The sequence below is a fragment of the Lolium rigidum genome, chromosome 6, assembly GCF_022539505.1.
Source record: "Lolium rigidum isolate FL_2022 chromosome 6, APGP_CSIRO_Lrig_0.1, whole genome shotgun sequence".
NCBI classification, from domain to species: Eukaryota; Viridiplantae; Streptophyta; class Magnoliopsida; order Poales; family Poaceae; genus Lolium; species Lolium rigidum.
This window is the reverse complement of record NC_061513.1, coordinates 170,802,914-170,827,696: the sequence shown is the minus strand read 5'-3', so window position 1 is coordinate 170,827,696 and position 24,783 is coordinate 170,802,914. Positions and strand designations below refer to the sequence as shown.

Genomic DNA, 24,783 nt, shown 5'->3' with positions numbered 1-24,783 from the left:
GCGCGCCGGCTGGCGCGCGAACCTGCGTGGCCACATGCTGGCCGCCCGCTTTGAAGCTCCGTCGGAGCGCGCCCACCTTGCGCGGTCCGCCTCCGACCACACACTCGGCGGACGCCGCGGCAATATTCCACCGGATTCGTCCCCCTCCCCTATCGGCCCGGTCGTGCGCGCGCCATTGCGAAGGGAGGGTGGTGGCGGCGGAGGGAAAAGGCCGAAGACAGCGAAGAAATTTCTCGCCGAAGGTGGAGCGGAGACGCGACGGAGCGGCGGCAGCGGTAGCGGGGGAGTAAGGTTTTGGAACCCAACTCGCCCCCACGCCCTGTACAAATATAGGGCGACCGTCCAGTTTCTCGGACCCTCGAACTCATTTTACGGGCGACCGCGAGTTCGGGCTCCGTTCTGTGCCTCTTTCGGCGAAACCCGTATTCTCGCGGAAAAAATACGGGTCCTGCTCATTTTTCGATTGCTGTTAGAGTTGCTCTAACATGTATTCCTACGCTTAATAATGCCTTCACTCTGTGATGATGTTAAGGGAATAAGGGGTCTGAGCACGTGTGCAATTACCTGATATTTGATCGCCTAATCTTTAGTTTGCATATGGGGCCACATTGTGGTTAGGGGGTTCGGACGTGCTGCGTGCTGGGGACCCCACCCATCTTTCTGGCATAGTTGTATTCCTACCGGCTCAACTTTCACGTGTTTATTGTGCTCTCGCCGAGTGGTGCCGACGACCAACCGCGGCGCGCGCGCGCTTCACACTTTTCAACCACGATATTCCCACCTATATATATGAAACCAAACTCCAAACGAACCACGAAAAAACAAAAGCCCAAGATTCGATTCCAAGCTTGGTCGTTCGTGCACAAGGAGCAAGCCAAGAATCCTAATACAGGTTCATCGGCGATCCATGGCAGCGGCAAGCCGATTCGCGGCTGCGTGCGGCGCTCTCAGCCAGTACGTGAAGGAGGCTGCTGATCATAGGGCTCAGCTTGCGCGGCCGGCCCCATCCCCATCCCCGGCCGTGCGGCCTCTCCCCCTCATGCCGGGCGCCGATGTTACTAGCAGCGGAGAAGAGCCCGAGGCGGATCCGGCGAGCAGGGCTGCGGCAGCGCAGCTCACCATCTTCTACGGCGGGAGGGTACTGGTGCTTGACGACTGTCCGGCTGACAAGGCGGCCGTCCTGCTGCGGCTCGCCGTTGCCGCGGCCGCGGCCGCTAAGGCTAAGCCAGAGACGGAGCCCCAAGTCGGAGCGCGTGGTGATGTGCTCGTCGCCGTCGCGGACCTGCCGGTGGCGAGGAAGGCGTCGCTGCAGCGGTTCATGGATAAGAGGAAGGGCAGGCTCGCCGCGCGTGATCAGCCGTACCGCCGGCCGGATGCCGCGCGCCGTGATCATCTCGCGCTCGCGCTCTGAATATCTCTCTCTTCATCTTTTTTTTTTTGGCCCACCTGAAAGATATTAGCATCTAGTCGTAGAGTGTGTCAATCCTTTGGATCATACTTCCAAGCTTGTACAGGGGAAATCTGTTGTAATGTCACAAGAAAGGGATGAAAATACAGACAAAATACCTGGTTACTGCTTAGTTAACGTATTCTTGTAAACTGAAACATCCGAAATCGAGTGGCGAAAGAGCGATACAGAAATAAAACTTTTATACAAGCCGAAAGAAAGAAAAATGATTCTTTTAGCAAAGTAGAATTTGTTCCACGAAGCTTCCCCCAACCGCTTAATGAAAGAGACCATAAACAGAACCGGTCCTGAGAGCATCTCCCCTCAATCCCCAAAGGTCGTCTATAGGTTTTTGGGACCACCGGCGCCTAAAATCGTTTCCAGCTGCAGTCTGTAAAATAGAATTTTAATCGGTGCGGTCCAACTATCCATCTGGCGCTCCTAGATTCAACCCAGCAGAAAGGGAGGCTAGCGGGGGCGCCGACGCGTCGCGTGTTGGTGGAAATGACGCGTGAAGAAGGCACGGGAAACGCCTGCTGTCTATGGACCCGCCCCGTCAGTTTGGCGGAGTCGTCTTCCTCCTTGCATTTCGCGCCCGTCAAAGGTTGCTCACCTTCAGCGCATGCTCGCCTTCCGCGTCGCGTCGGTGTTAATCGTACTTGTCTTCAGCGCCTGCTCGTCTTTAGCGGCGGCGTTAATGCTCGCCAACGCTCCCTCGATGCCATATAAACCCCCGCGCGCGCTCCCTCGTCGCACATTCCAGCCAGCGCCCTCGCCAACTCCTCTGAACCTTCTCCAACGCCCTAGCTCTAGCCATGGACCGACAAGAGACAGAAGGCGCCACCGACAACGGCTTCGGCTGTCGGTGGCTCCAAGTCGCCGAGGCGCGCGCCTCCTGGAATGCGCGCTACCCCATCCCGCCGTACATGCGCTATCCGGGAGGGGGTGGGCGCTCAGCGCGGCGGCCTGCCGGTCCCACCGGTGCCGACGGGGATGGAGCGCGTTGTGGCGATATACGATCAATTTTGGGAGCGCCTAACGCCGGAGGAGCGGAACGACCCACGGTGATCGCCGGACAACGACCAAGCGTGGATGGAATTCTTCTAGTGCGAGCGCGAAGACCGCCTCGCTGCCTACGGCGGCAGCAGCGATCCGCCGGCGAACAAAAACGCCAGCAAATGACGTTGGTGGAGCGTGCCCGGGAGGACGCTCGTGTGGGTCCTTGCCTACATCGTCGACGGGAACGACATGCCGCTGCAAATGCTGCCACAACAGTTGCAGCTGGCGGCCCCGCACGGCAACGACCAGTGGGTGGTGCGGCTCCAGGCGTCCGCCTCCTCCCGATCCTCCTCGTCGCGTGCCTCCTCGGCCAGGTACTCCCCCTACAACACGTCGTCACCGCACTTCTTGGCGATGGTGAAGGACGAGCCGGAGGAGGCTCCTACTCGCAGGAGCAGCCATGGCGGTGGAGGCGTCGTCATCCGCGAGCGGCGCCAACCACCTCCGCTGCGCCAGCGCGAGTGGGCACCACCACCAAACTACAAGGCGGCAGCCTCCATCGTCAAGGCAGAGGACGACCCAGAGGAATTTCCCTAGGCTGCGCCAAGCCCAGCTCGAGTCCTTCACGGCGACAGACGAATTCGCCGAGGCGTGGAGCGCGGCCGATCACCGCCACACGGAGGAGGAACGCCGTCGTCGCCTCGACCTCATCATCAACCTGGACAGCGACGACAACGTTCGCTAGTCCAACAGGCCACGCGGGAGGCGCGGGGACGCCGGCCAGGGATGCAGCTACCTGCCACAGCCGAAGAAGGAGGAGCCCGACGACGAGGAGGACTACGCGGCGCTGATGTACCGCCACCTAGGGCTAGGCCGTGGCGGCAATTATTAGATTTTTAGGATTTTTTATGCCTATGTTTTTAAATTTGTACAACTATTAACCAAGTATGGCCAAACTATCTATGAATCTACCTTTTCTACAAATCTTATTATATTTTGAAATTTTAATTTTTTTTAGTATAGGGGCCGTGACTGGGCAGCGTGCGCACTAGAAAGCGTTGGCCACGTGTATCGCTGCTACCAACACTAGCCCATGGAGTACGTCGGGGCCATCATACGTTTCGGGAGTGGTGTCCCCATCGACATCCGGCTTCTTGAACGACGGCACTTATGCCACTCCCGAGTGCGTGACACCGAACTTGTCACCGCGGTACGACGATGCGCTGCCGCATGGCGGCTTCAACCCCAACGTCGTGTTCTACTCCCCTATGTACGACCAAGTGCCCTAGCGCCAGCTAGGCCCCGGTGCGGACGGCGCCCCGTTCACTAGGCACACGGGTCAGCTCGAATTCGAGGGTGCCGGTGGTGATGACGAGGAGGAGGAGGAGGTGGAGGACGATGACGAGGATGACGAAGAGGGCGGTGATGAAGAGGATGACGATGCCGCGAAGGATGTAGACGTGCTCGTGGAGGTTGACGCGGCCGGCATGAGGAAGAAGAGGAAGAAGAAGAAGAAGGCGACCTCGGGCACACGAGGCCCCAAGTGGAAGGTTCTGGAGGATGAATGTCTCTGCGAGTCGTGGTCGACGGTGAGCCATGACTCCATCATAGGCGACAACCAAAAGTACGGGAAGTATTGGGCGAGGATCAAGGCGGAGTTCAATGAGCGCAAGCTTATCAACAAGGATTACCGCAAGATGACAATGAAGAGGAGCCAAAAGGCAATGTCGACGCGATGGGCCATCATCCAGGCGTCGGTGAACATGTTCAATGGGTTCCATAACGAGGTCAAGACCAGAGGCGAGAGCAGCACAAACCGTCGGCGATGTGGTGCGCCTCTTTCTACGATTCTAGCGCCTAGTTTAATCTCGATCTGATTGTGCTTCCTTTGATTAGTTCGACCGCGCCATGGCGATGTACCGGAAGCACTAAGAAGGGAATAAGTCTTTCGCGCTGAGGAATTGCTATAGCAAGTTCAAAATGAACGAGAAATGGCGGGCGACGCGTCATTCATTGTCGAAGGGGAAAAATGCCATTGATCTGGATGTGCCGCTCGCAACATCGGCAGGCCGCCCTATCGGCAACAAGGCTGCCAAGGCTGCCTTGACCGACGTAGCGGCGACCGAGAAGACGCATGCGTCAATCACACAGTCACTACTAGGAATTAGCTTATAGCCGCACTTCTTACCGCCGGCGCGCTAGGTTCGAAGATGCCAGCAGTAAGTTACCGCCGGCGAGTTGGTTTGAGGTTGCCGGGGATATTCCCCTTACCGCCGGCGAGTTGGAACTGCAAATGCCGGGGATAAGTTGAGCCGAGAGCACCTAGATGGGGCTGAAATTACCGCCAGCATTTTTAGTTCAAACTCGCCAGGGGTATTAGATTTACCGCCGGCATTTTCAATTTATAGTCGCCGGGGGTAACTTGAACTCGTGTGAGCCACCTGGGCCGAATATACGGCCGGCATCCCCGAATTGTTTTCGCCAGCGGTATTTATCCCTATACCGCCCCCACACGACCAAGCGCACCCAGCCCTATCCTCTCACGCCCCTCTCTCCTCTTCCCCACTCCGCCGCTCCGATCGCCATGCCGCCCCGGCGTCAAACCCCCACCTCGACGCTGTGAGCCGCGGCGGGGAGAGATCCCGGCGCGCCAACCCCCACCTCGACGCCGTGCGAGGCCGCGCGCGGCCGCCCCGTCCGCCGCCCTGGAGCCGTCGCAGCAGGAGGCGGTGAAGCCCTCCCCGACCAACGGCCGCATCCGCTACCGCTCGCCCTCGGCGGCCGATCTGCTCCCGGTCGACGACCTCACGGTCGGCCCGTCCGCCGCCGATGCCGCCGCCGCCGCCGCCGCCAGGATGCGCCGCTTCTCGGCCGCCGGCGCGCGCCAGCAGCAGCAGCAGGGGGACGCCGTGTCCGACCGCCTGCACCGCTACCGCGGGGTGCTCATGGTGCTGCTCTCGCCGCTGCTCCTCGTCTCCTTCGTGCTCCTCATGATGCCGCGCTCCCCGGCCTACGCCACCGCCGGCGGGGCCTCCGGCGTGCTCGTCGCCGCCGGAGGCGGGAGGTGGGGGCCCATTGTTCAGGTGATTGATTTGCATAGATATACACAGCCAATTTTTGTGGCAGCTCTTTATGGTTAATCCTGTTCTTCAGTTGTGAATTTGAATCCTAATATGAATACTAATTTGGTTATTTCTACATGTTCTAAGGCCATGATAACATTAGCCACATTGGTAATAATAGTTGTCAACTGAACCGACCAAACTGTGATGTGTGGCATCTTTGACCAGTTAGGCTTAGAATTAGATGCTAACCCGCTGCTATTTTTTTTCTAGAAGATTGCATCCATGTCGTCAGTAATTCCCATAATTTCACTCAACTGAACTAAACACCATCATATGGAGTTATCTTGGCGTCTAATGATTTTATGCCTCTTTTAAGCCATGTAGTGGTCCTTGCTTATTCTTCCAGTAGATGATATTGACTAGATAGCTATAATCGTGTTTCATTTATAACATCTTCTCTGAATGAGAGCTATAATCGTGGATGTAGCAGTACTGGCAAACAGTGAGAGCTGAATCATCCAACCTGCAGTTAAATTGCTCACACCCACTCTCTGTTTTGAGTAGTAGTTTCTTGCAGTTCATAGTACACGTAAGAGCATTATGTGTGCTGATATCTAACCTTGTAGATGTAGGCTATGTGTGACTGTTTTCTACCTGATTTAGAAGTTTTAACCGTGTGGGCTTCAGCAGATTGTGAGAGTTTATCTGAAGATTTCTTCCTTATGTTATTTGATTGTTTTTAATCAGTCCAACTGAGATTTTGTTTGCTGTTTCAAAATTCTTGAGCAGACAAGCATTATTTCGCTGCTACCTTGATCATGGACAGAAATGGAACTAATTCGAGTGCAGCAGGAACACCGGAAAGGACTAATTCAAGTGCAGCAGGAACTTTCTTTTCTTACGGGCATAGTTTCTATTGTTCAGATCTTCCAGGCAACACGAGGAGTTTTTCTGATATCCATGCCTCTTTTTTTGCAGGAGCGTTCGTATCTGCCCCTCGGGCCGTCTCATGGATCTGCTGACATGATCCCGTAGATCTCAGTTACTCAACATTTGAGTCTTTTTGAAGCGCCGCAAGGACGACTAGTATGGTCGTGCTGTCTATATTATTCGTTTGGTTTGGCCATGTTTTGAGCCATATGTTCATGTGCCGATTTGTCCAATTTCAGTTCGGAAAGGTTGAGGTGCTCGTCGCCGCCTGCACCGCTACCGCGGGGTGCTCATATTTGACGCCGGGAGCTCCGGCCACGCACCGGCCACGCCCGTCCGCCCACCACGCGGCGCAACCTAGCACCACCACTCGCCGACGCTGCTCCTCCACCGTTCCCTGTATAGGTGATTTTTTTATTATTCTGTTACTTTCTTACTAGATCAGGTCTGCATCTAATCCCTAAACCTCGATTTGCTTACATTTTTTGTCCTGCTTCAGATTAGTATACCATCATGCAAATTTTGGTGTTAGCGAACCTTTGTTGTCTGCACCTAATTATTTAACTAAACTGAAATGCTTAGTTCAACTACAACTCTAGTCTATCTCCCTTTACTGCGGTAGAGTTTAATTTTGTTGTGCACTCAGTATGGTTGATACTATACTACTCTAATCAGTAATATATTTCTATAGCAATAACTTTTCTCAAGTCATATGTACTTACTATTGCAATAAATCTTGTCTTCTGCAGTCATGGTCATAGGATCTCCAAGTGCAGACGACATCATTAACCAGTGTTCATTTTCTGTGATGGATATTGTGTTATTTTGATTTTCATTATGTAGCCACTTGTGTGTGATTATACTGTGCTTGTAAAATCAAATATACACTGCTGCTAGACATGTTTTGGAATCAGAACAGTGTAGAGTATCACGTGGGAAATGTATGGGATAGAGCCCATGTGATTTTTTTTTTAAATCCTGAAAGTGTTACCGCTGGCGAACTGGGCCTTTGTGCCAGGGGTAAGATGAGATGCCCCTGGCGCATTGGTAAAACGCCGGTGGTAAACTGGATTACCCCTGGCAGATTGTAAAACGCCGGCGGTAAATATTACCCCCGGCAGTTTGGGATAAAGTGCCGGCGGTATTCAGGGTTACCCCCGGCGGTTTGCAAAGCGCCGGCGGTAAGGCATTACCACCGGCGAGGTTATCACCGGCGAATCCGAAAGTGCCGGCGGTAAGCCTTTTCAGGTCGCCGGCGGTAGGCCTTTTCCTAGTAGTGAGTGCCTCGTCGATGTCTCCTCGACCCTGCTCTCCCGCCACAAAAAGGCCGACGAAAGGTGGGCGGCGCTGCTCAAGAGGCAAGAGCAGAAGATGGAGCTCAAGAAATGCAAGGAGGACATGTTACTGCTGACCACGTCGATAGCTTGAATGTCTCGATGACATCGAAGCTAAAATAGCGTCGGTCGAGGCAGCGGCAGCAACTCTACCCCTGGAGCAAGAGCCGGCACCAGACGCATCTGCGACAACGTATGCTAATAAATCTGCGTCAGCGGCATCAGCATCTGCATCCGCGTCTGCCTCAACGTCAGTGACGAAGCAGGCACACCGGGCAAAGCACGACGAGATTGTCGTGATCGACGGGTCTACGTCGACTCAGGATGCGCCTTCACCCTCGCCGAACCCCTTCTTCTAATTTATGTTTAAATTGCACTGGTTTGAGCACGGGTGCAATTACGTCGTATTTGCTCGCCTAATTTTTTTTTGTGAACATATGCTCGCCTAATCTTTTTTTTTTTTGAGAGAATATGCTCGCCTAATCTTTAGTTTGCATATGGGGCCACATTGTGGTTAGGGGGTTCGGACGTGCTGCGTGCTGGGGACCCCACCCATCTTTCTGGCATAGTTGTATTCCTACCGGCTCAACTTTCACGTGTTTATTGTGCTCTCGCCGAGTGGTGCCGACGACCAACCGCGGCGCGCGCGCGCTTCACACTTTTCAACCACGATATTCCCACCTATATATATGAAACCAAACTCCAAACGAACCACGAAAAAACAAAAGCCCAAGATTCGATTCCAAGCTTGGTCGTTCGTGCACAAGGAGCAAGCCAAGAATCCTAATACAGGTTCATCGGCGATCCATGGCAGCGGCAAGCCGATTCGCGGCTGCGTGCGGCGCTCTCAGCCAGTACGTGAAGGAGGCTGCTGATCATAGGGCTCAGCTTGCGCGGCCGGCCCCATCCCCATCCCCGGCCGTGCGGCCTCTCCCCTCATGCCGGGCGCCGATGTTACTAGCAGGGGAGAAGAGCCCGAGGCGGATCCGGCGAGCAGGGCTGCGGCAGCGCAGCTCACCATCTTCTACGGCGGGAGGGTACTGGTGCTTGACGACTGTCCGGCTGACAAGGCGGCCGTCCTGCTGCGGCTCGCCGTTGCCGCGGCCGCGGCCGCTAAGGCTAAGCCAGAGACGGAGCCCCAAGTCGGAGCGCGTGGTGATGTGCTCGTCGCCGCCGCGGACCTGCCGGTGGCGAGGAAGGCGTCGCTGCAGCGGTTCATGGATAAGAGGAAGGGCAGGCTCGCCGCGCGTGATCAGCCGTACCGCCGGCCGGATGCCGCGCGCCGTGATCATCTCGCGCTCGCGCTCTGAATATCTCTCTCTTCATCTTTTTTTTTGGCCCACCTGAAAGATATTAGCATCTAGTGTAGAGTGTGTCAATCCTTTGGATCATACTTCCAATCTTGTACAGGGGAAATCTGTTGTAATGTCACAAGAAAGATAAGGATGAAAATACATACCTGGTTACTGCTTAGTTAATGTATTCTTGTGATGTAAACTGAAACATCAGAATCGAGTGGCGAAAGAGCGATACAGAAATAAAACACTTCTATACAAACCGAAAGAAAGAAAAATGATCTTTTAGCAAAGAAGAATTTGTTAGAGGAAGCTTCTCCCAACCGCTTAACGAAAGGGACAATGAACAGAACCGGATCCTCAGAGCATGTCCCATCATTCCCCAAAAGCTCCCTGTAAACCTTTGGGAGCGCCAGCGCCTAGCCGCGGCCTCTAAAATAGAATTTCAGCCGGCGGGGCCAATTATCCATCCGACTCCACTAGATCGAACCTAGTATAAAGCCAGGCTAGCGGGACGCGACGTCGTGTGTTGGCGGGAACAACGCGTGAAGAAGGCGCGGGAAATGCCTGCTGTCTATGGACCCGCCCCGTCAGTTTAGCGGAGTCGTCTTCCTCCTCGCATTTCCCGCCCGTCAAAGGTTGCTCACCTTCAGCGCCGGCTCGCCTTCCGCGTCGCATCGGCGTTAATCTTGATCGTCTTCAGCGGCGGCGTTAATGCTCGCCAACGCTCCCTCGGCGCCATATAACCCCCCTCCCTAAGCGCACATTCCAGCCAACGCCCTCGCCATCTCCTCCTCCAAACATTCTCCAACGTCCTAGCCCTAGCCATCGACCGCCAAGAGAGAGAAGATGTCGCCGCTGATGTCTACGGGAGCTTCTATTCTTGTAGACAGTGTTGGGCCTCCAAGAGCAGAGGTTTGTAGAACAGCAGCAAGTTTCCCTTAAGTGGATCACCCAAGGTTTATCGATCTCAGGGAGGAAGAGGTCAAAGATATCCCTCTCATGCAACCCTGCAACCACAAAGCAAGAAGTCTCTTGTGTCCCCAACACACCTAATAGGTGCACTAGTTCGGCGAAGAGATAGTGAAATACAGGTGGTATGAATAAGTAGTAGCAACGGCACCAGAAAAGTGCTTTGCCCAGGACAGTAAACAAGCAGTAGTAACGCAGCAGTAGTAACGCAGTAAAACAGTAAACAAGCAGCGATAGCAGTATTTAGGAACAAGGCCTAGGGATTAGACTTTCACTAGTGGACACTCTCAACATTGATCACATAACAGAATAGATAAATCCATACTCTACACTCTTGTTGGATGATGAACACATTGCGTAGGATTACACGAACCCTCAATGCCGGAGTTAACAAGCTCCACAATAATGCTCATATTTTAGTAACCTTTAGTGTAAGATAGATCAAAAGACTAAACCAAGTACTAACATAGCATGCATACTGTCACCTTCATGCATATGTAGGAGGAATAGATCACATCAATATTATCATAGCAATAGTTAACTTCGCAATCTACAAGAGATCATGATCATAGCATAAACCAAGTACTAACACGGTGCACACACTGTCACCTTTGCACACGTGCAGGAGGAATAAAACTACTTTAATAACATTGCTAGAGTAGCACATAGATAAATTGTGATACAAACACATTGCAATCATAAAGAGATATAAATAAGCACTTCACTACGCCATTCATAACAATGAGTAAGTATTCTGTGAAATATAGCCTAAGAGACCCACACGGTGCACACACTGCCACCTTTACACACGTGGGACAAGGAGTCTCCGGAGATCACATAAGTAAAACTCACTTGACTAGCATAGTGACATCTAGATTACAAGCATCATCATATGAATCTCAATCATGTAAGGCAGCTCATGAGATTATTGTATTGAAGTACATAGGAGAGAGATGAACCACATAGCTACCGGTACAGCCCCGAGCCTCGATGGAGAGCTACTCCCTCCTCATGGGAGCAGCAGCGGTGATGAAGATGGCGGTGGAGATGGCAGCGGTGTCGATGGAGAAGCCTTCCGGGGCACTTCCCCGCTCCGGCAGGGTGCCGGAACAGAGACTCCTGTCTCCCAGATCTTGGCTTCGCGATGGCGGCGGCTCTGGAAGGTTTTCCGTATCGTGGTTTTTTCGTATCAGGGTTTTCGCGACGGAGGCTTTATATAGGCGAAGAGGCGGCGCAGGAGGGTCGAAGGGGTGGCCACACCATAGGCCGGCGCGGCCGGGGCCCGGCCGCACCACCCTATCATCCGGGGCCCACAGGGCCCCCTCCGGCGGCTCTCCGGTGTTCCGGATGCTTCCGTTGAAAATAGGAACCCGGGTCTTGATTTCGTCCGATTCCGAGAATATTTCGTTACTAGGATTTCTGAAACCAAAAACAGCGAGAAAACAGGAACCGGCACTTCGGCATCTTGTTAATAGGTTAGTTCCGAAAATGCACGAATATGACATAAAGTGTGCATAAAACATGTAGGTATCATCAATAATATGGCATAGAACATAAGAAATTATCGATACGTCGGAGACGTATCAAGCATCCCCAAGCTTAGTTCCGCTCGTCCCGAGCGAGGTAAAACGATAACAAAGATAATTTCTGAAGTGACATGCCATCATAACCTTGATCATACTATTTGTAAACATATGTAGTGGATGCAACGATCAAAACAATGGTAATGACATGAGTAAACAAGTGAATCATAAAGCAAAGACTTTTCATGAATAGTACTTGAAGACAAGTATTAATAAGTCTTGCATAAGAGTTAACTCATAAAGCAATAAATCAAAGTAAAGGCATTGAAGCAACACAAAGGAAGATTAAGTTTCAGCGGTTGCTTTCAACTTGTAACATGTATATCTCATAGATAATTGTCAACATAGAGTAATATAACAAGTGCAATATGCAAGTATGTAGGAATCAATGCACAGTTCACACAAGTGTTTGCTTCTTGAGGTGGAGAGAGATAGGTGAACTGACTCAACATAAAAGTAAAAGAATGATCCTTCAAAGAGGAAAGCATCGATTGCTATATTTGTGCTAGAGCTTTGGTTTTGAAAACATAAAGAGAGCATAAAAGTAAAATTTTGAGAGGTGTTTGTTGTTGTCAACGAATGGTAGTGGGCACTCTAACTACCTCATCAACCAGACTTTCAAGAGCGGCTCCCATGAAGGACGTTATCTCTACCAGCAAGGTAGATCATCCCTCTTCTCTTTTGTTTACACATGTACTTTAGTTTAGTTTTTCTTTATTTATGGATGACACTCCTCCCAACCTTTTGCTTACACAAGCCATGGCTAACCGAATCCTCGGGTGCCTTCCAACAATCACATACCATGAAGGAGTGTCTATTTGCAAAATTAAGTTGCTTACTGATGAATCAGAGCAAAACATGTGAAGAGAATCATTAATGCAAGTTAATTAATCGGGACTGGGAACCCCATTGCCAGCTCTTTTTGCAAAATTATTGGATAAGCGGATGAAGCCACTAGTCCATTGTGAAAGTCTCGTCGAAGTAAATGACAAGATCGAAAGATAAAACACCACATACTTCCTCATGAGCTATAAAACATTGACACAAATAAGAGGTGATAAATTTTGAATTATTTAAAGGTAGCACTCAAGCAATTTACTTTGGAATGGCGGAGAAATACCATGTAGTAGGTAGGTATGGTGGACACAAATGGCATAGTGGTTGGCTCAAGGATTTGGATGCATGAGAAGTATTCCCTCTCGATACAAGGTTTAAGCTAGCAAGGTTATTTGAAACAAACACAAGGATGAACGGTACAAGCAAAACTCACATAAAAGACATATTGTAAACATTATAAGACTCCACACCGTCTTCCTTGTTGTTCAAAACTCAATACTAGATGTTATCTAGACTCTAGAGAAACCAAATATGCAAACCAAATTAGCAAGCTCTAAGTGTTTCTTCATTAATGGGTGCAAAGTATATGATGCAAGAGCTTAAACATGAGCACAACAATTGCCAAGTATCAAATTATCCAAGACATTTTAGAGTTACTACATGTAGCATTTTCCAATTCCAACCATATAACAATTTAACGAAGAAGAAACTTCGCCATGAATACTATGAGATAAAACGAAGAACACATGTGTTCATATGAACCAGCGGAGCGTGTCTCTCTCCCACACAAGCATTTATTCAAACAAAAACAAAAACAAAAGCACACAGACGCTCCAAGTAAAGTACATATGATGTGGCCGAATAAAAATATAGTTTCAAGAGAAGGAACCTGATAATTTGTCAATGAAGAAGGGGATGCCTTGGGCATCCCCAAGCTTAGACGCTTGAGTCTTCTTAGAATATGCAGGGGTGAACCACCGGGGCATCCCCAAGCTTAGAGCTTTCACTCTCCTTGATCATAGTATATCATCCTCCTCTCTTGACCCTTGAAAACTTCCTCCACACCAAACTCGAAACAAACTCATTAGAGGGTTAGTGCATAATCAAAAACTCACATGTTCAGAGGTGACACAATCATTCTTAACACTTCTGCGCATTGCTCAAAGCTACTGGAAGGTAATGGAACAAAGAAATCCACCCAACACAGCGAAAGAAGCAATGCGAAATAAAAGGCAGAATCTATCAAAACAGAACAGTCCGTAAAGACGAATTTTAAAAGGGCACCAGACTTGCTCAAATGAAAATGCCCAAATTGAATGAAAGTTGCGTACATATCTGAGGATCACACACGTAAATTGGCATAATTTTCTGAGTTACCTACAGAAAATTAGACCCAGATTCGTGACAGCAAAGAAATCTGGAACTGCGCAGTAATCCAAATCTAGTATTTACTTTACTATCAAAGACTTTACTTGGCACAACAAAACATAAAACTAAGATAAGGAGAGGTTGCTACAGTAGTAAACAACTTCCAAGACACAAATATAAAACAAAGTACTATAGCAAAATAAACACATGGGTTATCTCCCAAGAAGTTCTTTCTTTTTAGCCATTAAGATGGGCTCAGCAGTTTTAATGATGCACTCGCAAGAAATAGTATTTGAAGCAAAAGAGAGCATCAAGAGGCAAATTCAAAACTCATTTAAGTCTAACATGCTTCCTATGCATAGGAATCTTGTAAGTAAACAAGTTCATGAAGAGCAAAGTAACAAGCATAGGAAGATAAAACAAGTGTAGCTTCAAAAATTTCAGCACATAGAGAGGCATTTTAGTAACATGAAAATTTCTACAACCATATTTTACTCTCTCATAATAACTTTCAGTAGAATCATGAGCAAACTCAACAATATAACTATCACATAAAGCATTCTTATCATGAGTCTCATGCATAAAATTATTACTCTCCACATAGGCATAGTCAATTTTATTAGTAATAGTGGGAGCAAATTCAACAAAGTAGCTATCATTATTATTCTCATCGAGTTTTGGAGGCATAGTATAATAACAACAAAATTTACTCTCCATAGTAGGTTGTACCAAAAGATCACTATCATTATTATCATAAATTGGAGGCAAAGTATCATCAAAGAAAATTTTCTCCTCAATGCTTGGGGGACTAAAAAGATCATGAAAACCAGCTTCCCCAAGCTTAGAACTTTCTATATCATTATCAACAATGGTGTTCAAAGCGTTCATACTAATATTACTACCAACGATGCAAATAAGATTTCATAGGTTTTTTAATTTTCGCATCAAACAATCCATGTTTTAAATCAGGAAATAGAATAAGAAGCTCATTGTTGTCCATTATGCCAAACTAGTGTAAACAAGAAACAAAAAGATGCAATTGCAGGATCTAAAGGAAATAGCTTCGAGCACAAACACAATGGCGCCAGAAAAGTACTTTACCTGGAACCGGAGTATGAGCGCCTTTTACCTTTCCTCCCCGGCAACGGCGCCAGAAAAGTGCTTGATGTCTACGGGAGCTTCTATTCTTGTAGACAGTGTTGGGCCTCCAAGAGCAGAGGTTTGTAGAACAGCAGCAAGTTTCCCTTAAGTGGATCACCCAAGGTTTATCGATCTCGGGGAGGAAGAGGTCAAAGATATCCCTCTCATGCAACCCCGCAACCACAAAGCAAGAAGTCTCTTGTGTCCCCAACACACCTAATAGGTGCACTAGTTCGGCGAAGAGATAGTGAAATACAGGTGGTATGAATAAGTAGTAGCAACGGCACCAGAAAAGTGCTTTGCCCAGGACAGTAAACAAGCAGTAGTAACGCAGCAGTAGTAACGCAGTAGAACAGTAAACAAGCAGCGATAGCAGTATTTAGGAACAAGGCCTAGGGATTAGACTTTCACTAGTGGACACTCTCAACATTGATCACATAACAGAATAGATAAATGCATACTCTACACTCTTGTTGGATGATGAACACATTGCGTAGGATTACACGAACCCTCAATGCCGGAGTTAACAAGCTCCACAATAATGCTCATATTTTAGTAACCTTTAGTGTAAGATAGATCAAAAGACTAAACCAAGTACTAACATAGCATGCACACCTGTCACCTTCATGCATATGTAGGAGGAATAGATCACATCAATATTATCATAGCAATAGTTAACTTCGCAATCTACAAGAGATCATGATCATAGCATAAACCAAGTACTAACACGGTGCACACACTTGTCACCTTTGCACACGTGCGGGAGGAATAAAAGTACTTTAATAACATTGCTAGAGTAGCACATAGATAAATTGTGATACAAACACATTGCAATCATAAAGAGATATAAATAAGCACTTCACTACGCCATTCATAACGAGTGAGTAAGTATTCTGTGAAATATAGCCTAAGAGACCCACACGGTGCACACACTCGTCACCTTTACACACGTGGGACAAGGAGTCTCCGGAGATCACATAAGTAAAACTCACTTGACTAGCATAGTGACATCTAGATTACAAGCATCATCATATGAATCTCAATCATGTAAGGCAGCTCATGAGATTATTGTATTGAGGTACATAGGAGAGAGATGAACCACATAGCTACCGGTACAGCCCCGAGCCTCGATGGAGAACTACTCCCTCCTCATGGGAGCAGCAGCGGTGATGAAGATGGCGGTGGAGATGGCAGCGGTGTCGATGGAGAAGCCTTCCGGGGGCACTTCCCCGCTCCGGCAGGGTGCCGGAACAGAGACTCCTGTCCCCCAGATCTTGGCTTCACGATGGCGGCGGCTCTGGAAGGTTTTCCGTATCGTGGTTTTTTCGTATCAGGGTTTTCGCGACGGAGGATTTATATAGGCGAAGAGGCGGCGCATGAGGGTCGAAGGGGTGGCCACACCATAGGCTGGCGCGGCCAGGGCCCAGGCCGCGCCACCCTATCATCTGGGGCCCACAGGGCCCCCCTCTGGCGGCTCTCTGGTGTTCTGGATGCTTCCGGTGAAAATAGGAACCTGGGTCTTGATTTCGTCCGATTCCGGGAATATTTCGTTACTAGGATTTCTGAAACCAAAAACAGCAGAAAACAGGAACTGGCACTTCGGCATCTTGTTAATAGGTTAGTTCCAGAAAATGCACGAATATGACATAAAGTGTGCATAAAACATGTAGGTATCATCAATAATATGGCATAGAACATAAGAAATTATCGATACGTCGGAGACGTATCAGCCGCCAACGGCTTCGGCCGCCGGTGGCTTCAAGTCGCTGAGGCGCGTGCCCTCTGGAACGCGCGCTACCCCGTCCCGCCGGACATGCGTTGTTCGGGGGGTGGGCGCTCAGTCGCGGCGGCCTGCCGGTGCCGACGGGGATGGAGCACGCAAAATCGATCTACGATAACTTTTGGGAGCGCCTACCGCCGGAGGAGCGGAACGACCCGCGGTGCTCGCCGGACAACGAACAAAGCGTGGACGGCAATCTTCCAGCGCGAGCGCGAAGACCGCCTCGCTGCCTACGACGGCGGCGGAAATCCGCCGGCGAACAACAACGCCAGCGGACGGCGGCGGTGGTGGAGCACGCTCGGGAGGAACCTCGTGTGGGTCCTTGGCTACATCGCCGACGGGAACGACCCGACGCTGCAAATGTCGCCACGACAACTGCAGCTGGAGGCCCTGCGCGGCAATGGCCAGTGGGTGGCGCGGCGCCAGGCGTCCTCCTGCTCGCGCTCCTCCTCCTCCTCCTCCCGATCCTCCTTGTCGCGTGGGTCCTCGGCCAGGTACTCCCCCTACAACACGTCGTCGTCGCGCTTCTTGGCGACGGTGAAGGACGAGCCGGACGAGGCTCCTGCTCACAGGCGCCGCCATGGCGGCGGAGGCGTCGTCATCCGCGAGCGGCGCCGGCCATGTCCGCCGCGCCAGCGCGAGTGAACGCCACCGCCGTAGTACAAGACGACGGCCTCCATCATCAAGGTAGGGGGTGACCCGGAGGAATTCCCTGGGTTGCGCCAAGCCCAGCTCGAGTCCTTCGCGGCGACGGACGAGTTCGCCGAGGCGTGGAGCACGGCCGATCACCGCCACACGGAGGAGGAGCGCCGCCATCGTCTCGGCCTCATCATCACCCTGGACAGCGACGACGACGCTGCCCAGTCCAGCAGGCCGTTGCCAGGGCAGCAGCTACCTACCGCAGCCGAAGAAGGAGGAGCTCGACCACAATGAGGAGAACTAAGCGGCGGCGATGAACCGCTGCCTAGGGATAGGCCATGGCGGCGGTTATTAGATTTTAGGGTTTTTTATGCCTATGTTTTTAAATTTGTATAAATATTGGCCAAGTATGGCCGAACTATTTATAAATCTACTTTTTCTATGAATTTTATTATATTTTGAAATTTTAATTTTTTTAGTAAGAGGTTGCGACTGGCAGCCGCCTGGCTCCTATTTCTGTTTTACCGCCGGCGCCCTCTAACGAGCCAAAACGGTTACCCCGAAGTAGGGATGTAAATGATACGGATAATTTCCGCTCCGAATCCGCTTCCATATCCGTTTTTGAGGATATGGTATGTATTTTTAGAAATCCGCCGAATATGGATACGGATGCGGATAGTGATCAAGCGGATATCCGGCGGATATGGTAGAGGATATGGTATTGATACTATCTGACGGATACGGATTATCCGCCATTTTTTGCGGATTATCCGAGGTCTACAAAGAGGATAATCTGAGAAAATTAGCTCAACCCTAAATATTTAGACAATATAGTTAGGTGATCGGCCAAAATATGTATGCTATTAGTACACAAATTGCTTTGTTGTACGAAATAGTGTGTACATTTAGCTATATTCTATAATTACAAGCATATTTTACATAGAAAAGCATACTTTTAATTTTTTACGTGTATATTTTCTTAATAATCCGTTTCCGATCCGAGTCCGGTCCGAATCCGCTCCATATCCGTAATCCGATATAATCCGCATCCGAATCCGCATCCGACCATTTTTCCGCTCCGATCCGAATCCGTTACAAAAATATGGTAATGGATATGATACCGATCCGATCTGTTTACATCCCTGCCCCGAAGCCCACATGAGAGGATGAGTGGAGATGCTTTGACTGGCTGGCGCGCAAGTTCTTTCTTCTTTCGTGCCACACGCATGCTATTGCTAGCTTAATCAATTGGACTCGGGCACACCGTCCTTGTTCATTGACCATCAGTACCGCGAAACTACGCCGGCAACCGACCAGTGCTATTTTTATGTGCCACGCCGACGTGCTTGCGAATTTCAGGCAAACGAACTCCTCCTAGTTTCCGTCACAAAATGCTTTCTCATCGGACATCACTCTGCCTGCCTCTGTCGGCCGATATATAACTAACATAATATTAACTTTTACCCAAAATCTAATTATTGCATGGGCTCGTTCTCTTCTTACACAGTGCTCACTTGTTAAGTCCGTCGGATCAATATCACGTGATGTGAAGAGTTTCTAGCAAGGACCACATGCACGTGCCGACCGTCACACGACTCTCCTCTCGTCCACACAAGAGGTTTTATCACTTAACGTTATAAGTTGGGTAATTTTTATCATAGAACCACAACCATATACCCTTTTTTTCATAAAACACCAACTTTGAGGTAATTTTTTCACATAACATATTAATTGTCATTAGCCAGCTTGGAAAGTAATCAACCGACCATCCAGCTTGACACCCAAAACGAAATATGCATCAACTAATCTATCACTACAAAATTTATAAGAAAACTAAATTTGCACGCTCATCAGATGCCGGATATTTCTACGGTCATACTAGGGTTCTTCACTACCGGTCAAGCCCTAACCAAAAGCGAAAAACCTAACAAAGTTAGCATCGTGGGAGAAGCTTACCATGAGATGGGGTCGTTGGAATACATGGCCGGTGTACTCCTTGCAATTGCATGTGCGTCGCCCCCGTCGTCGGTGCTAGGTCGATTGGAGGCCGCGTATGATTCCAGCGTGCCTCCGTCTCAGTCGTCACCGCTTGCCTCAACCATGCCCATCCCCGTCGCCAGCCCTGATGTCTACGCACGCTTCTATTCTTGTAGACAGTGTTGGGCCTCCAAGTGCAGAGGTTTGTAGAACAGCAACAAGTTTCCCTTAAGTGGATCACCCAAGGTTTATCAAACTCAGGGAGGTAGAGGTCAATGATATCCCGCTCAAACAACCCTGCAATTACGATACAAAAAGTCTCTTGTGTCTCCAACACACTCAATGCACTTATTAGGTGTATGGGTGCACTAGTTCGGCGAAGAGATAGTGAAATACAAATAATATGGATGATTATGAGTAGTAATTGCAATCTGAAATAAAAATAGCAGCAAGCAAACATGTAGCACAACTGGTTGTAAACGGTGTTTCAATGCTTGGAAACAAGGCCTAATGATCATACTTTCACTAGTGGACACTCAACAATGATACCATGATTGAATACATAGATATTATCACTTCACTATGTTATTCTGAACCACTCTCCGGTTTGATAACAAACACAAATTCACTGCGTAGGGCTGCATAAGCATTCCTTAAAGTTCGCATTCCCAATCTATGGACGCCCCACGCTGTCACTTTGAGCATACAAACATGGTACTAACTAGACACCATAATTCATAAGTATTTCTATAAATTAAGCTTAAGAAACAAACACAATGTGCACACTGTCACCTTCACACCGTTGAACAAGGTGTCCCCGGAGATCACATAATAAAACCACTTGAGTAGCACAATAGTTGAAGAATAACATCTACGTATTCAACTACATTACAAAGCTCATGATCACATAAAGATCATATATGGAGAGATAGGTAGACCACATAGCTACCGGTAAAGCCCTCGGCCCCAGGGAGAACTACTCACTCCTCATCATGGAAGTCAGCAACGGCGATGAAGATGGCGGTCGAGTCGATGGAGATGGCTCCGGGGGCAATTCCCCGTCCCGGCAGGGTGCACTACAAGAAAAGTTCTGATAGACAACGTCTCAAAATCGTCCGCTAAGGGGTATTTTTCGTCGCCCATGGGCCTAACCCGACGATATGGGTTCTGTTGTGGAAGCTGCGTCAGGCAAAGTCCTACGACGATTTTTTCGGTCCGTCGCGCTTGGGCGCCCTTCCGCCACGGAAAATCGGACCGTTGCCCAAGTGTTTCCGGGAGCCCGTTGACCGCCGACGTCATGCAAGCCGACACGTGGCGGACGCCGTTAACCGGCGGTTAACGGCGTTAACCGGCTGAAACCCCGTGGTAGATGGTAGGCCCACACGAGGCCCGCCACGTCTTAAGCGGGCCGGCCCATTAAGTTTGCGGGCCGGGCCGGCTGACTTAGTTTGACCGGTCAACTATATAGCTGGGCTGGTCCATTAGTTACGTGGGCCGGGCCTAACCTCTAAGGTTGACTGGTCAAAACTTTAATGGGCCGGCCCACTAAGCATGTGGGCGGGCCGAATGCACTCGTTTGACCGGTCAACAGGCAAAAGGGCCGGCCCACAAGACATGTGGGTCCCACTTTCCTGTTATCGGGCCGGCCCATTTACAAAGTGGGGTCCACATTAAAGCAAATGGGCCGGCCCAAGAAGTTAGTGGGCCGACCCAATTAGCATGTGGGTCCCACTTTCCTGTTAAAAGGCCAGCCCATTTAGAATGTGGGGTCCACCATATAGCAAGTGGGCCGGCCCAACAAGATAGTGGGCCGGGCCAAAAACACAGGTGGGTCCCACTTTCCTGTTACAGGGCCGGCCCATTTAGCATGTGGGGTCCACCATAGAGCGAGTGGGCCGGCCCAACAAGATAGTGGGCCGGGCCAAAAACATCGGTGGGTCCCACTTCCTCGCTAAAGGGCCGGCCCATTTAGTATGTGGGGTCCACCATATAGCCGATGGGCCGGCCCAACAAGATAGTGGGCCGGGCCAAAACGCTGGTGGGTCCCACTTTCCGGTTAAAGGGCCGGCCCATTTAGTATGTGGGGTCCACCATATAGCAAGTGGGCCGGCCCAACAAGATAGTGGGCCGGGCCAAAACGCTGGTGGGTCCCACTTTCCGGTTAAAGGGCCGGCCCATTTAGTATGTGGGGTCCACCGTATAGCAAGTGGGCCGGCCCAACACGCTAGTGGGCCGGGCCAAAAACACAGGTGGGTCCCACTTTCCTGTAAAAGGGCCGGCCCATTTAGTATGTGGGGTCCACCATAGAGCAAGTGGGCCGGCCCAACACGCTAGCGGGCCGGGCCAAAAACACGGGTGGGTCCCACATTCTCTTAAAGGGCCGGCCCGTTTAGTACGTGGGGACCACCACAAAAGCAATTGGGTCGGCCCAACTAGTTGGTGGGCCGGCCCGGTAGTGGGTGGGGTCCACCTTAAAGCAAGTGGGCCGGCCCAATAAAAGTGTGGGGTCCACAAGTTAATCAAGTGGGCTGGCCCAATAAGTAAGTGGGCCAGCCCGTTTAGTTGCTGTTTATATGCCGGCGTAAAAGGCGCTTTAGGATTTTGCGGGCCGGCACGTATGTGATTTCGCTTAATTGGGCCGTTTAAGGGATGGGAATTCGTGATTTAGATATTGAGAATATTTACGCAGCATTGATTTCTGTCGGATAGCCTCACTTACGACAAGCACCAAAGAAAAAATGCGCGAAAGAACTATAAAAACTAACTAAATATTACATCAGTCGCAAGGCTTTGAAAAAATATTACGGAACCCCAGAGAAATTGAATGGTAATTAAACCTAGCAATACAATGAAGCGATCCGGCAATCTTTTAAGTTGTCCATGCAGCACCTATATCTGAAACAAAGACATTACAAGTTAAGACAGCAACAATGGAAACGCAAACACACTGCAATATTGTTTGCCAAAGAATTTGGAACTCATCATTTCGTCATTATAACAAGATCATTGTAATGCGCACAATAAGCAAACAAAGAGTGCATGCCGCATACCAACTGCCAATATAACAGAGCATGTTAGAATGAAACAGACAGACTTACTCTCGTCGAGTCCCATGCAAACCAACATGTTCGGGGAGTACAAAATTGGCATGAACAACATAGTAGCGAGGCTATAAATTTTGTAACAACGATCGAGCAAGATGAAGTTATGATGGCTACATCTACGGAGCAGGGAATGTAAACCAAAAATAGAAGTTACGATGGCAAAAGCTAAAGAGGAGGGAATGTGAACCAACATGTGCCAAGTGCAATTACTTAATTTTGGCCGTGAACTAAATAATACTCCTCGAACTTATAGTGAAGGGGATGCAAATCAAGATGTTTAGGGATATAAACTTGTAATGAGCAACACATAGAGGATAGTTAATGTCTGGAGCTTAGGATGGACCGGATACGGAATATAGTGGGATCACCTGTGAACTTGTATAAGAGGGAATGCAAACCAATATGTTCAGCTTTCCATATGTGAGCGTCATGCCAAGTCAGAGAAACAAGTCAATAATGCAGCTTTTGAAGAACAAGATGGCACGCAAAATTATTATCTAGTAGTATGACAAGTTTATTTGTACTACAGGCTAGATAGCAGAGTGATAGCATGCCAAACTAAGTCCTTACTTTGTTAGCTTACAATGAACTAGATACAAAACAATGGCATCACCCGTAGTACAGGGAATGCAAGCCAACATGTTCATGGAGTAAAAAATTGGCACAAACAACATAGTAGCAGGCCATAATTTTTGTAACAACGACCGAGCAAGATAAAGTTATGATGGCTAGATCTACAGAGCAGGGAATGTAAACCAAATATAGAAGTTACGATGCCAAAAGCTATAGAGCAAGGAATGCGAACCAACATGTGCAATTACTTAAAATTGGCCATGAACTAAATAATAGCAGGATGTTACTATAATACCTATAATTTTTGTAACAACGACCGAGCAAGATAGAAGTTATGATGGCTACATCTACAGAGCAGGGAATGCAAACCAAAATGTTCAATCGCTTAAAGTTAGCAATGAAGTAGAAAATAGCAACGTGTTACGGTCATAGCTAGGAATGAACTAAAAGAGCTTCGGACAAACAAGCATCCGAACCCGGAACATGGCGCTAAAATAAGGGACTTACATTAGGAGAAGCACTCGTGGGAGTCACAGCAGATCTTCACGGGGTTGATAGATCCGGTGATGAAGTACGCTACATGTGCTACTTGGGGTTGGAGAGACGGCCATTACACTTCATGATTACTCATCTCATCTGCAAAAACGTAACGGCGCGTCGTTAGCACAAACGAGTTCCCCCAAGATTAAACAAGAACTTGCAGGCAAGCAATAGAAAAGCGACAGTAGAAGAGTTTAGATCATGCACGACGCCGGTGAAGCAGATCCGGTTCATGCACAGCGGTGTCGGTGAGCAAGATCCGATGCGGTGGACGACGGATCCGGCGAAGCGGCTCAGCCGAAGCGACTGCGGTAGACTGCTGGATGAGCATATGGTTTAGAGGTACGGCGGGGATGATCCGGTCCGGTTGATGACGGCGTCGATGAAGCGGCTCCGGCAGGCAGCCGGCTGACGAGGATCGCGAGGGCTCGGGTAGACCAGGGAAGTCCGGCGGGGATGTTCCGGTGCGGTGGTCGTGGAGGTGGGAGAGAGGGACTTGGGAAGTTCCGGTGGGTGGTCTGAGGGAAATGAATTTTTTTGGGAGGGTCTCCGGGCTAGGGAGGTGGTGATCCAAAAAAATGACGGGCAGACCCCCCCACCAACCGACTTTGCTGCCATCTCCACAGGCACTACTAGGGAAAAGCCTATAGGTGGAGGCAAGTTGTGCCGGCGCACCACCTTGTGCATGCGCCGGTGGAAAGGATTGCCGGCGCACCACATTTCCAGCCGCGCCGGCGATGAAGGGCTACCGCCGGCGCACCTCGGGGAAAGGCTCGCCGGCGATATTTCCGGCATGGCCCCGGCCGATTCGGGCCGGGCCCAAGAATCATTGCCGGCGCACCGGCCCGATGGTGCGCCGGTGGAAAGTTGCTATTGCCGGCGCACCCCTGGGCCGGTGCGCCGGCAATGATTCTTGGGCCCGGCCCGGCTGTGATATAGCCGAAAGGGGTATATGTTGCCGGCGCACCATGGTCCAGGTGCGCCGGCAATAACTCGGCAGTTATTTCAGCCACCAACCAGCCCACTCACTCACACACTCACTACACTCCACTTCTCCACACAAACCCGAGCCTTCTCCCAACCCAGCTCATTTTTGCCCATTTCTATCCCCAATTTCACCAATTTGACCAAACAAAATCAAAAATTTTGAGCAAATCTTCCCTTCCTACATGCATCTCCCACATCCCCCTATGTAGATCT

The 24,783-nt window shown here is 49.7% G+C and overlaps 1 protein-coding gene and 1 pseudogene across 1 annotated transcript; both read left to right on the top strand.

The window, feature by feature from the left end:
- Positions 1-826: 826 nt before the first annotated feature.
- LOC124667325 (protein TIFY 11e-like) lies at positions 827-1,646 on the top strand. The gene has a single exon (XM_047204626.1). It carries the CDS (start codon positions 908-910, stop codon positions 1,409-1,411), a length of 504 nt encoding a protein of 167 aa, XP_047060582.1. The 5' UTR covers positions 827-907; the 3' UTR covers positions 1,412-1,646.
- Positions 1,647-8,501: 6,855 nt separating this feature from the next.
- On the top strand, positions 8,502-9,253 carry LOC124667673 (annotated as a pseudogene).
- Positions 9,254-24,783: the final 15,530 nt, after the last annotated feature.